This window comes from Capra hircus, chromosome 6 (genome assembly GCF_001704415.2).
Source record: "Capra hircus breed San Clemente chromosome 6, ASM170441v1, whole genome shotgun sequence".
Classification (NCBI taxonomy): Eukaryota; Metazoa; Chordata; class Mammalia; order Artiodactyla; family Bovidae; genus Capra; species Capra hircus.
In genome coordinates, this window is record NC_030813.1 from 29849377 (window position 1) to 29863163 (window position 13787).

Consider the following 13787-nt stretch of genomic DNA (forward strand, 5'->3'; position numbering starts at 1 on the left):
TGTCTGACTCTTGCGACCCCATAGACTATAGCCCAGCAGGCTCCACTGTCATTCCAAAACAAAGAAAGCAGTAGTCTGCTATACTGTACATTTAAGTACAGTCAGCCCTCTATCCATGAGTTCTGTATCTACAGATTCAGCCAACTTTGGATCAATAATATTTGGGGGAAAAAAAAAACAACAACATTTTTTCCAGGAAGTTCCAAAAAGCAAAACTTGAATTTTCAGTACACTGGTAACTATTGACATAATATTTACATTGTATTAGGTATGATAAACAATCTAGAGATGATTTAAAGTATGTGAGAGGGTGCGCATAGGTTATATATCATTTTATGTAATTGTTATATAATTTTGGTTATAAATGGTTAAAGAAATTTTGTAGTAGTTATATAATTTCTATATAATGGTTATATGCCATTTAATGTAATACTGTGCCCTTTTATGTAAGGAACTTGAACATCCAGGGATTTTGGTGTCTGCAGGGGAGTCCTTGGAACCACTCTTGTGTGGACACCAAGGAGAGACGGTCTTCCATTCATTTCACGATGCCTCGCTCTAGTGAAGACAATGAAGCTGAAAGACATCTCTCTGAAAAGAAAGATGGAATTATGGAGAGAGACATGGAGACCATGCTTTTCTAGCTGAAGTTGCAAAAATCGAGGAAGTTTGGTCTGGAAGAAGATTTTTAGAGATATAAAAATCTCTAAATGCTTGAGAGGCTCTTTAATGTCAAAGTGGAGAGAAAGCAGGTCAAGAATATGTGGAGAGATGTGTCAGGAAGGCACATTGTATTCACTCCAAGTAAGAATTTTTTGTAAATCTGAGTTAAGAATAGGTGAGGTGACCCCTCACTACCAACCAAATGTCACCATGCTGTTAGAGAAGCTCTGTGCTTGTTGACCCTGAGGGTCCTTACTCCTCTAAAATTCTATGAGCCCAGGATTTCTTAAGTCAAGCTATTCTGACAGCATAGTTTTGAGTGTCGTTTTAGCAAAGGCATTGGTTTTAGCACGAGCCCTTGTTAGTTGTGAGGCTTGGGCAGTCCACTCAACACCTTGGAGCTCTGTCCTCACATACCAACTGACAGCTTGAGTTAATTTATTCACTACCTGTTAATTACAGTCTTATTAGGGAAAGAATAAGGCAATTTAAAAAGAAAAAAAGAAACAGAATTAAAATAAAGAATTTGGATTTTTGAAGTTCATTTCTACCCAAATTCTCAGAGTATGAATTATTATTGTTGTTCAGTGGCTCAGTTGTGTCCTTCTCTTTGCAATCCCATGGACTGTAGTCTGCCAGGCTTCTTTGTCTATGGGATTATCCAGGAAAGAATTCTGGAATGGGTTGCCATTTCCTTCTCCAGGGGATCTTCCTGACCCAGGGATCGAACCCGGGTCTTCTGCATCACAGGCGGATTCTATACCACTGAGCCACCATGTATGAAGTATGCATGTAGAGAAAATCCATTTAAATTGCTATAGAAATACAGTTCTTTGTTATTCCTTGGTCATATTTTAAAAAATGAATCTGGTATACTAGCCTGAATTATTTCTGAAAGTCATTTGGGGGAAGTTTAGCTCTAGGGTATCCTTATTCTAAAGTGATTTTTTTGAAGTGTTTTTCAAGTTAGGTCATAAAAACACAAAAGTATCTAAAACTCTATGAAACCACTGGCAGGTATTATCAGAAAAAAAAATGCTTATGTAACTTCATAAGGACTCTGTTCCATCTCATTCCATCCTGAAAGTATCTGTACATGAATTTAGAGGAAATTACCAAAGGCAGACCTGTGTCTGAAGGAAAGGATCAAAGAGATGCAGGCAGAGTCACTATTATCAGAAAGACCTCAAGTCTTACAAGATCAAAGCCTTGGTATGAAATGCATGTCTTCCTACTTAATTCTGCCTCAACCCACCATCCACCCTCCAAAAGTAAAACCTCCAAGAGGAAACTATTTGTGCAACTGGAGATCTGAAATCTCAGTGAGTACATAGTACCTAAATACTAGAGAACTGTCACCATGCGATCTCTGCTCCCCTCCCAGGCCGCCCATGGAGGACTCTCAGACTCTCTTGACCCCTGTGGTGAGCTGTGGGCCTCCAGGAGCCCTGCTGACCCGCCCCGTCATCCTCACTATGCATCACTGTGCAGATCCCAGCACCGAGGACTGGAAGATACAGCTCAAGAACCAGGCAGCGCAGGGACAGTGGGAGGTGAGCCTCTGTGGGGGTAAAGGTGCAGTTCATGCGGATAAGCACAGGCGATCATGGGAAGGCTTTTATTTTTAAAGCAAAACATGGGTGGAATTTTAGCTTATACTCAAAATGAGAGAGAGAGAGAGGAAGGGAAAGAGAGAGGGAAGGGGAGATGGGGAGACAGACAGTCAGACACTGGCTCCTGAGTGCTGTATCTACTGGCTGGTAAGCACAAAGAAAATGATGGCCAGTCATTAGCTAACTCACAGGGAAAGTGCACTCAAGAGTCTTACATAAGTCCCTTTTGAATATACATACTATCTTGGGAAGGGAAATATATATATATGTAGTGCGTATATATATAGATATGAAAGTGAAAGTGTTAGTCACTCAATTGTGTCTGACTGTTTGTGATCCCAGAGACTGTAGCTGACCAGACCCCTCTGTCCATGGAATTGTCCAGGCAAGTATACTGGAGTGGGTGGCCATTCACTTCTCCAGGAGATCTTCCCAACCGGATTAAACCTGGGTCTGCCACATTGCAGGCAGATTTGTTACCATCTGAGTCACCAGGGAAGAGTGTGTGTGTCAGTGTGAGTGTGTGTCAGTGTGAGTGTGTGTTAGTGTGTGTGTGTTTTAATTGTCAAGTAGAGAAACATTGCACCTGGGTCAGAAAATGTTAGGACTTACTTGCCAGCAAGTCCTGGAAATAGGTCTGAATTTAACCTGGGAAAGCAGGAAGTGTGTATCCTAAGCTCCCATACAATGAAGACCATGTGTAGCACCTTGGCTGTCTGTAGCTGCAGCCATTGGAACTTCTTAAGGGCAGCGCCTTAAACAGATCCTGCTCTTTCCATCAGAACCCTGCAGTTAAACCTGAAATTAAGTGCAAAAGGATTTGTTACATTTACCATGAAGATTTTATACCTGCTGCTGCTGCTACTGCTGCTAAGTTGCTTCAGTCATGTCCAACTAAGTCGCTTCAGTCATGTCCGACTCTGTGCGACCCCATAGACAGCAGCCCACCAGGCTCCCCCGTCCCTGGGATTCTCTAGCCAAGAACACTGGAGTGGATTGCCATTTCCTTCTCCAATGCATGAAAGTGAAAAGTCAAAGTGAAGTTGCTCAGTCGTGTCTGACTCTTAGCGACCCCATGGACTGCAGCCTACCAGGCTCCTCCGTCCATGGGATTTTCCAGGCAAGAGTACTGGAGTGGGGTGCCATTGTCTTCTCCAATTTTATACCTAGTATCTTTAAAATAAGTGATTTGTGTAGTCTTTACAAGAGAAGTATCCAATATGCATGTTGTTTGTGGGCTACCCTGGTGGCTCAGATGGTAAAGAATCCACCTGCAATGTGGAAGGTCTTGGCTCGACCCCTAGGTTGGGAAGATCCTCTGGAGGAGGCCATGGCAACCCACTCCAGTATTCTTGCCATGGGAGAATCCCCATGGACAGAGGAGCCTGGTGGGCTACAGTCCATAAGGTTGCAAAGAGCTGGACATGACTGAGCAACTAAGCACAGTACACGACACATGTTGTATGTATTTGTGATTACTTACAGTATTTTTCTTTTGGGAAAGAAAATTATAGGAAAAAAATAACATTAAGACTCAACTCCTACTATTTTAGGAAAAAATAATTGTAGAGATAGAAGCATAGCAGGGCGTCCCTGGGATTATCTGGAATGTCCTCTCTATGGACGTACTCTCACCTTGGTCACTTGAGCATCGCTCCTTGCAAGAGGACCTGGATTAAAGTCTGGGGCTATACTTACTGTTAAGACTGGACTTGACCAGGTCTAACTGCAGTTCCATTTAAGTTTAAAAGATTAATCTCAGAAACATAAAAGTCTTAATCTCAAGGGATCCTACTTTGTTGGCATGATTCTCCACCTATTACCATAATACCGTATTTCTGGATTTGAGTAATAATAGCAATAACAATAATAACAAGAGGAGAAAAGAAAGAGTTATGAAGACTAGAAGAGGGAAATCCTTATGAAAACACTGTAATGATATTTGTGACGGGAACAGGGAGCATCTTCATCCTCTGCCATTTCTTCTAGGAGGCTTTCTGTAACATGCCATCAGGAAATGACACTCAAGGCTTGTCCTTGCCCTGCTGGAGAAAGCAGCTTCTTTCCAGGTGTCCTTTTGGAGCTGAAATAAGCCTAGAGGTGCTGAGTACCTCTCTCTCCTTTTCAGTTCAGTTAGAGCTTCATTTTAGGTATGGGTTCAGCTGAAGAAATGATTTCATGAATGTTATTAAAACACAGGCCATGGTGTAGCTCAGATGATGTTGCAAGGGCTAACTAATAAATAGCCATCTGAGGTGGTAACTTTCAAAGCTGTGACAAGCCCTGGGGACTCAATTTATGATGAAACGTTTGTTCGTGTTTTTGGTAAATTACCATTTGCTCACCATGAGCCAGGCATTAGATACGGTAGGAAGCAAAGTAACCTGGTTGCTGCCTCTGCAGAGATTAAGTAGCCTAATGTAGAGCCTGAGTTGTGCCCTCACATGATTTCATTTCTCCCCCATGAAATTCTCTTTTAAATTTGAATGAATTAAAAGTTGGACGATTCCAAAAAAAAAATCTGAACTTCCAGCTTCTCTTGAAAAATTAAGGGCTGCGTCCTCCCTAACTGCCATACCTGGTACTTCTACTGTAAGCATCTTTGGCGTCGACGTCTTTATTTCACAAGCATTTTTGCCACATAACTAGTTGGTCATAAGACAATTTTGGTGTAAAAGATAAAGTAACTGGTGGACAGTTTGGTGTGACAGTTTGATCACCTCTTTGGTCAACCTCAAACCAAAGTTGGCAGCCTGGTTTCATCTCTCCACTGACACGTACTCACATTTTTAATTTCCATAAATCTGAAAGAGGCCACAGGCTCAAAAGGCACAGAGTTGAGCCCACTTTTCTCATAGAATTTTGCAACATCTGTCATGGGACATGTGAGAATGTAAACCAAGAACAAGCAACGGTGTAGAGATGTTTACAACATAATATAAAGCTCAATTATAAGTATGCATCCTAGTATTTGGAAACATACTTCTCTTAATTAGGAAGAAATTTTTGCAAAAGAAAAGCGAGATGCCAAATAAGGAGATGCATGAACAAGCAAAAATATGTGTAATACTAGGAATGGATATTGAAGATAAGGGCATATATATAACCCTCAAAGTAAAAACAGGCTGTTTGTACAGTATTGTCATGAATCCCTACACATTTCAAATGTTTTAAAATATTTTTTATTTCAAAATAAAGTCTTTTTGTTATTCATGTTTTCATGTTTTATTATTTTTGTTAATGTCTCTTTTATTTTTTACTATTCCACCTTTTATGGCAAAATGGCTTTACCAGCCATTAATTATGAGGCAAAACTGCCTACAGCAAAAATGCTTACAGTCAAAGTACTGCAAGCCCATTCCTGCATGGCTGCAGTGGCTAAAGGCAAGTGGACACTGAGCTCTTTAGACTGGCTTGCGCTCTGCTTCACCGCAGTCTCTGCCGTTCCCTATCGTCTTCTGCCCTGTCTGCTTCACACAGTCCTGTTACCTCTCTGCCATGGAATTGTGACCCTTGTTTTATGGATTCTGAGCTTGATCTTTCAGATGATTTCTGTGGCCAGAGTCATTTGGTTAAATCAAAACCCGGTTAATATAGTTATCAGCTCCGCTTGTTTTTATTTCTTGCTAAATATTAAAAATCTAAAAGAGTAGACTGCTTAAAGGCTTACATGAAAAGTAACATGTGCCAAATGCATAGAGCTTGCATACTGTGCTTTTAGCAAAGTCCACAAGGCCAGATTATGAGGTAAAGCAGTGTATCACTTTGGAAAAGTAATTGATAGGTGAGTTTGGGAGAACTCAGTAGAATGGTATTGCATAATTCTTTAATTTTCCTAATTATTTTTCAAAAATTCTTTTCAAACCCCTAGATTTTTAGGGGAAAAACTACCATGCTGAAATCACATCAAACTAAAAGAGTACTTTTGGATTAAATGAGCAATTTAGAGATTAAAGCAAATGGTCAGAAACAGATAATCAGCTCAAATATACTGAAGTTCAAAGGATAACATAAACTTCTTTTGGAATTTTAGGTAGACCCCAGAATGTAGATTCTTGAAAGATCAAAAAAGGCTAAATGAACGTCTTCTAAATAAAGCGTGTTATCAGGCAAACTAAGTAAGGGAGAGAATGATGAAGAATGGAAATAAAAGTATAATAAGGTCAGGGAAAACAAAAAGAGCAGGAAAAGGAATAATCAAAACTCAGGGGTAAAGGTCCTGCTCTCTGCACCTCCGTTGGCTACCATCATGGCCATCAGAGGCTCAGCCACTGCCCCTTCCTTCTTGGCCTGCAGGACGTGGTGGTGGTTGGCGAGGAGAACTTCACCACCCCGTGCTACATTCAGCTGGACGCGGAGGCCTGCCACCTCCTCTCCGAGAACCTCGGCACCTACGCCCTGGTCGGGCAGTCCACCACCAAAGCAGCCGCAAAGCGCCTGAAGCTGGCCATCTTCGGGCCACTCTGCTGCTCCTCGCTGGAGTACAGCCTCCGAGTGTACTGCCTGGATGACACTCAGGATGCCCTGAAGGTAGGTGGCTCCAGCCTGGTCCGCGCACTTCACACCTAGAGACAGGGTGTGTATGTACATGCACCAAGTGCCTGAACACGAGTGTTTGGCACCCAGAGATGCAGTTACAAGAACAAATTAGACATTTCATCTGAGGCCCTGCTGGTAAATACGCCTTTTCCATTCTGCTGACGCCTCCCAAGGGCTACTTTTGTTTACCTTCCTTGATTTCTTTTAATGAAAAATTTAGAAGTGGAAGAATTTGGCAATGAGACGCGTGGATGGTAAATAACCTGCTTCCATGTTTATCTCAGCTGTGTTCTTCCTACAAGAGGAGCTGGCATAATTGCTCACACTCGATGTTCCTCTTGTGTGCTACTTCATTATATGCTTTCCCATTCTTTTTATGAGGACTGTGTGGAAGAGGGTTAGCGTTTGACAACAGGCTTCTGCTTTATAGAATAAATGGGCTTAATTCCTGGTGCTATTACTGCCATTCATTTTCTCCCATTTGAAGCTTTAAAGCATATAGTGAGTGCTTCCGAAGACACTATGATCTAGAAGGAGACAGAAAAAAAGTATGCCGAGGCCTTGGAGGGAAGTCAGAGAGTGATACATGTCATAGGTGAATGCAAAGTTTTATGGGAATTCAGGAGAAGGAGGCATCATATTGTTTTGAGGAAAGCTCAAAAGGAGCTAACATTTGAGATTGGCCCTAAAGGAAGCTAGGATTTGACCATCAATAATGGGGAGGAAACTTGAGATTCTGGGTAAAGGGAACAGCATGAAGAAACAGTTCAGTTCAATTGCTCAGTCATGTCCGACTCTTTGGGACCCATGAATCTCAGCACGCCAGGCCTCCCTGTCCATCACCAACTGCTGGAGTTCACCCAAACTCATGTCCATCGAGTCGGTGATGCCATCCAGCCATCTCATCCTCTGTCGTCTGCTTCTCCTCCTGCCCCCAATCCCTTTCAGCATCAGAGTCTTTTCCAATGAGTCAAGTCTTCGCATGAGGTGGCCAAACTATTGGAGTTTCAGCTTTAGCATCAGTCCTTCCAGTGATCTCCCAGGACTGATCTCCTTTAGAATGGACTGGTTGGATCTCCTTGCAATCCAAGGGACTCGCAAAAATCTTCTCCAACACCACAGTTCAAAAGCATCAATTCTTCGGTGCTCAGCTTTTTTCACTGTCCAACTCTCACATCCATACATGACCACTGGAAAAACCATAGCCTTGACTAGATGGACCTTTGTTGGCAAAGTAATGTCTCTGCTTTTTAATAGGCTATCTAGGTTGGTCATAATGTTCCTTCCAAGGAGTAAGCGTCTTTTAATTTCATGGCTGCAGTCACCATCTGCAGTGATTTTGGAGCCCCCAAAAATAAAGTCAGCCACTGTTTCCCCATCTATTTCCCATGAAGTGATAGGACCAGATGCCATGATCTTAGTTTTCTGAATGTTGAGCTTTAAGCCAACTTTTTCGCTCTCCTCTTTCACTTTCAGCAAGAGGCTTTTTAGTTCCTCTTCACTTTCTGCCATAAGGGTGGTGTCATCTGCATATCTGAGGTTATTGATATTTTTCCCGGCAGTCTTGATTCCAGCATGTGCTTCTTCCAGCCCAGCATTTCTCATGATGTACTCTGCATAAAAGTTAAATAAGCAGGGTGACAATATACAGCCTTGACATACTCCTTTTCCTATTTGGAACCAGTCTGTTGTTCCATGTCCAGTTCTAACTGTTGCTTCCTGATCTGCATATAGGTTTCTCAAGAGGCAGGTCAGGTGGTCTGGTATTCCCATCTCTTTCAAGATTTTCCACAGTTGATTGTGATCCACACAGTCAAAGGCTTTGGCATAGTCAATAAAGCAGAATATTCTTATGAAGAAACAGAGTCTGTGTAAATACAGACTTTACACAGCATCTCATTTCCAGAAAGCCTAAACTGATAGTTAGGCGTCTTGTTCAGAGGGACCTTGAGGATCAGAGAGAGGCGTGGAGATTCCATTTCTTTAGTTAATGAAGAATCACTGGAGAGATGTAAATAGAAGATAGACATGACAGTAAATATATATTAGAAATACTAGTCTGACATCAGTGGAAAGACAGAGTCAAGTTAAGAAAAGTGTGATAGAGCTGGGGTGAAGACAGAGGAGTGAGAAGAAGGGAAACAGGTAGGAAAGGTCCTAATAAGTAACTCTTGCAGTCCCTGGAAACTAGGAACCCTGAATGGGTGGAGCAGAAGGTCAGGTCTGCCTCTAAGTAATAGTAGCAGAGTCAGGGGTGGGTAGCTCTGAAGTCATGATATGGTGACTTTGCCTTGGGTGTATTGAATTAGAGCATGGATTAGACACCAGGACCAAGATGCCCAATGAACAGTTAGAAATATAGATGTGACTCTCCCAGCCAAGAGCAGATCCTGAGAATTTGAGGAACCAACCATACAGCACTGATACTTGTCATCCATAATGATTGGGAAGAATATCAAGGGAGAGTAGAGAGAGAAAATAAAGATAGAAACATTACTGAGAATTTCCAATGTGCTGGGCAAGATTCTAAGTATCTTTTCTTATAGCTTTTTATTTATTTGGCTCTGCCAGATCCTAGTTGCAGCATGCAGAGTCTTTAGTTGCAGCATGGAAGCCTTAGTTGTGGCATGTGGGATCTAGTTCCCTGACCAGGGATGGAACCAGGGCCCCTGCACTGGGAGCACAGAGCCTTAGGCAGTGGACCACCAGGAAAGTCCCTACATATTTTTTATTAACCCACGGAATCTTCGCAACAACCTGTGGGACCCCAATGTCCCTATTTTACAGCTGTGCACTCCAAGGCATAGGAAGGCTCAGGAAGTTGCTCTAGGTCACACAGCTATAGCTGGAAATAGCAGGCTTCATGCCTGGGCAGCTGGTGGCCGTCTGGACTCTGCTTCTCAAGTGGGCTGCTTGGAGAGCCACAGCCTAGAGCACAGGGCCTGGGGGAGCCCTGCCATTGCAAGGGAGACATGGGGCAGCCAACAGAGGAGCTACCTGAGGAGGAACACCCAGAGGAGGAAGTGGTGAAGTGGGACAAAGATGCATCTGGGAAGCCCAGAGAAGAGATGTTTTTTCTGAAATTCAGGGTATTTCCTTCTGGAATTTCCATCCAGAGAGTACTTCTGGGTCATGAAAACTGAGTGTTGCAGGTTATGTCCATGAGGAGACTGAACCACAGTTGGTCCCTGGATAAGTTTTTGATAGTTTAGCCTGTAGGAGTTCCTGATGTTAAATGATATGAACACACAGCTCTTGTGTAAAGCTTGAGGTTATTTCTTTTATATTCTTTGTAAATGTGATACTTCCAAGGCGCAGTCAGGATAGAAATCATCCTAGACATAAATCCTTCTTAGGAAAAACTGTGTTTGTAGGCAATCCACGGGGTCTGATTAAGGCAACTTTTTTAGTAATTTAAAGAAAAAGCATTGCACAAAGCATCCATAGAAGATCTGTATCGTATCTGAAATATCTGATACACATATTTTATATTCATACAAGTAATTTTCATACATGGGCACTCGACCTTTTTTCTCGATAGACATACACAAATTCTTGCCAAAAAAAGTTAGATATCATAAAATAATTTCTATTATAATTAGTGAGAAGAGATGCAAATGGTCAACACCAACAGAGACTGACAAACAGGTTTAAGATGTAAAAACAACCCAAGAGCAGTTTATATTATGGTCAGTGCTTTCCAAATAGATGTTTATAAATTCTCAGCATCAGGGGATCCAGCAGTTAGCCTGAAAGAAACATAAATAATGAATAAGGCTTTCTTGCACCTCATGGACTTTAAACAATGCAGAAATACCAAAATCCTAGTTATACGTAACCCAGCACACCAAAGAGAGTGTTAGCTCCGTCCTGCCAAAACTGCCTTATGCCCACACTCGAAGTGGTACTTTGGGGCCCATTAACTTACACATGCCCTTCATTACCAAAATTCTGCCTTCTTGGCACGTTGCCTGCCCATGTTCCCCTCCAGCCTCCCTCCCGTCTCCCTGATCCTCTCATTGCTATTATCTGTAAATACTGTCTTTTGAGTCACCCCTCCAAATACCTCCTCCTTGAGATCCACCCTACTCCTCAGCCATGTTCATCCCGAATCCTAATAGTAGTTCTCTATCCAGCACACATAGGAGTCAGTTGGGAGGCTTTTAAAAAAAGGACTTGTTTCAGGGTTCCAGCCCAAAGGTTCTGATCTGATCCGTGTAGATACTGGGTTTGGTTTTTGTTTGTTTGAGCACTGCCTATGTTATTATACTGTGCAACTGAGGTTATAAACTACTGTTCTAAACAATTTCCGAGGTCTTTCAGGCACTTGAATTCTACTGAAGGCAGACTTTCCTATATCCTCAAATTAATTTCTCACCCATACCTTCACCTGCTCACATTACCTGGAACTGGATCTCCCAACTAATATGTGTCTCCCGCAGTCTCTACAGTAAGGACCACACCCCTAGCTAACCAAGAGGAAAAGTTTCAGTACTTCTCATAGCACTGACTAATTCTGGGGCACTGATCTACTCCTGGGCTGGCTTTTCTGTTTATTATTCTTTATTCTGTTACTCTGTGATTCATTACCCAAGTCAGTTCCTCAGTACAGATTTCCATCCTAGCAGTACCTGCCTCGTGCTCTTTCTTTCCACTTCTTTTATTCCCTCATCCTCTTAAATTCAAAGCCACCTCATATTCGTAGTTCCTTTGCCCAACTGTAGTCGACTAACATTCCCATCGTTCTGCACTGCCAACCCTCCAGTGTAGATGCTCTTCATCCGCAGTAGGAACTGCAGTCTCCACCAGCCAAGATCGCCACCAGCGAAAGCATCCGACCTTGCATCTCTCTTCCACAAGGTGCATGTAAGCTGCTCTCTGTCTTGAAGAAAGACCTGCCTCAACCTTCCCTGGTCTCCTGCTCCGCAAACATTCATCTGCTCTTACCTATATCTCCAGGGAGCTCACTTCCACTCAGAAATTATTTACCATCTAAAGCTGCTGCAGGTTTTTCTAATTTCCATGGCTACAGATGACCTCCACGGAACAAGCCCTCCAGTTCTGCTTCCAGCCTATTGAGTTTCTCTAAAACAAATTATAAATTTCTGATTGAGTATATTATACCCTCAAGACATCTGCCCTAAGCTATAGCCCTCCTGCTTCTGTGCAGTCCTTTTCTGTATCTCTCCTTGACTCTTGAGATTTCACACATTTCTTCCAAGCCTCTACACTCTTCCCAAATTCCTGATAGAACCACAGCTCCTTCATGGTTGCCGTGACCTAACGCCTGTGGTATCAGCCAAGGGACACTCCCTCAGCTGCTGTTCTTTACTTTTCAGGCCTTTTCTTTCAACCTCTTCTCACCTAGCTGGAGCTCTGATGGAAAGGAACTCTACTTTCTTATTGAGGCTTTAATCCAACTTCTCCACCACCTATGTCTCCAGCTTAGCAAGCAATGCCTGGAAGTGGGTCTCCCGAGACTTGATATTTTCTTAGAGTTACTGCTGTGGACTGGGAAGTCTTTCTGAGTTGCAGAAATCCCCACAGAGGGTTGGACAAGGAGCTGAGAGGGGAGCCCAACACAGTACTCATTCTTGGGGGTCGGAACTACACAGTTTGGAGAGCTGTTAGAGAAAGACCAGCCCAGTGTTTGGATCTGAACATGCTGGGAATATTAATTCTCACTGTTTGTCACACTGTTCATGTGGATAGGGAAGAAGTAAAAGGACACACCACACCAGTCTGTCTCCGCAGCCCTGATGCGTTCTTTCATCTTCCCACCCACCTCTTTGAGTTTGGCAGCTTTTATGACAATTTCCCTGAGTTGTGTTAAAACCTGGAAGCAAAACCAGTCACCTCAAACTTAAAAGCTATGCTTTGCAACATGGAAACATTAATATTGAATTAGAATGCTGGCAGTGACTGTTGGAGTAAAAGTCAAGGCTGCTGGGAGATGGTGGAATTCTTTTATGTACCCTTCAGATGGTGGGTTTTTTTTTTTTTTTTTCCCCATTCGTGTGCTGGAAGGACAAGTGGGAGCAGTGTGCGAGCAGAGTTCATGTAAAGATATGAAGGTGCTAAGAATTGTGAGAATAGTTTAGAACCAGTTCTGTTCTCAAATAGGTCACATTTATTGAAAGGATTGAGTTGGGTATGTCACAGCTTTTCTCTTTGACTTCTCTTCAGGTGATTAAAGCAATATTGGTATTTGCCTTTCATTTTTGCAAAGGCTTAAATCCTAATATAAATAGACCAGAAGTTAATAGAGAGCAAGGTTATATTGGGATAAGTTTCAAAACACTACAGGGAGAAACATACATCAGTGTCAATGTAAGTAATTTCTGTCCCACAATCCTAGGAGTGCAATTCTGACTGTCCTTGCCTAATAAAGAGGTTTATAAAAAAACTCTGAACCTAAAAGGGGAGTTATTTGCATATAATATGGGCAGGCTCATGTATCATACATTCAATCATGTAAATTGAATTTCTGACAATATATATGCGATACGATCCAAATGATGTGTACCGTGCTTTACATAGTCATTTGTCATGGAGAGTTGTCTTTGTATTACTCCAGTAATCACATACCCTAATCCAGGCTGCAACACAGTAACTCTGTGAAAGATCACATTATGTGAAAAGATAAGAGAAAGATGAAAGAAGCACTGGAAATGAAAGCCGGAGATCTAGCTGACGATTGTGTGACCCTGAGTTTCTCAGATGCAGTCGTAAGATAGTCAGAGGTAGCCATTAAAAGCTTTCATTTCATCCTGCCGCATGGTGCTTCCTCACTGACGCTCTGGTGTCCCCTCCATGGCCAGATGTGACCCTGCTGAACCCAGAAGACCTCCCCCCTGCCTCTTCTGGGCCAACAAAGGCTGGCCCTCCACTGGGTTGGCCCCATCAGCCATATCTTTTCATTCACTTCCCTTAAACCACCTCAAAACTAGTGTGACCTACATTTTATGTTTT

At 42.5% G+C, this 13787-nt stretch overlaps 1 protein-coding gene across 3 annotated transcripts in view; it reads left to right on the plus strand.

Moving 5' to 3' along the window:
- Nucleotides 1–13787, plus strand: part of UNC5C (unc-5 netrin receptor C) — a 419967-nt gene that overhangs the window by 384136 nt on the left and 22044 nt on the right. For all 3 annotated transcript variants that reach the window (XM_005681406.3, XM_018049297.1, XM_005681407.3), the window contains 2 exons: nt 2048–2216; nt 6573–6806. In XM_005681406.3, the coding sequence (XP_005681463.1) occupies nt 2048–2216; nt 6573–6806 (403 nt within the window). The remainder of the gene's footprint in view (nt 1–2047; nt 2217–6572; nt 6807–13787) is intronic.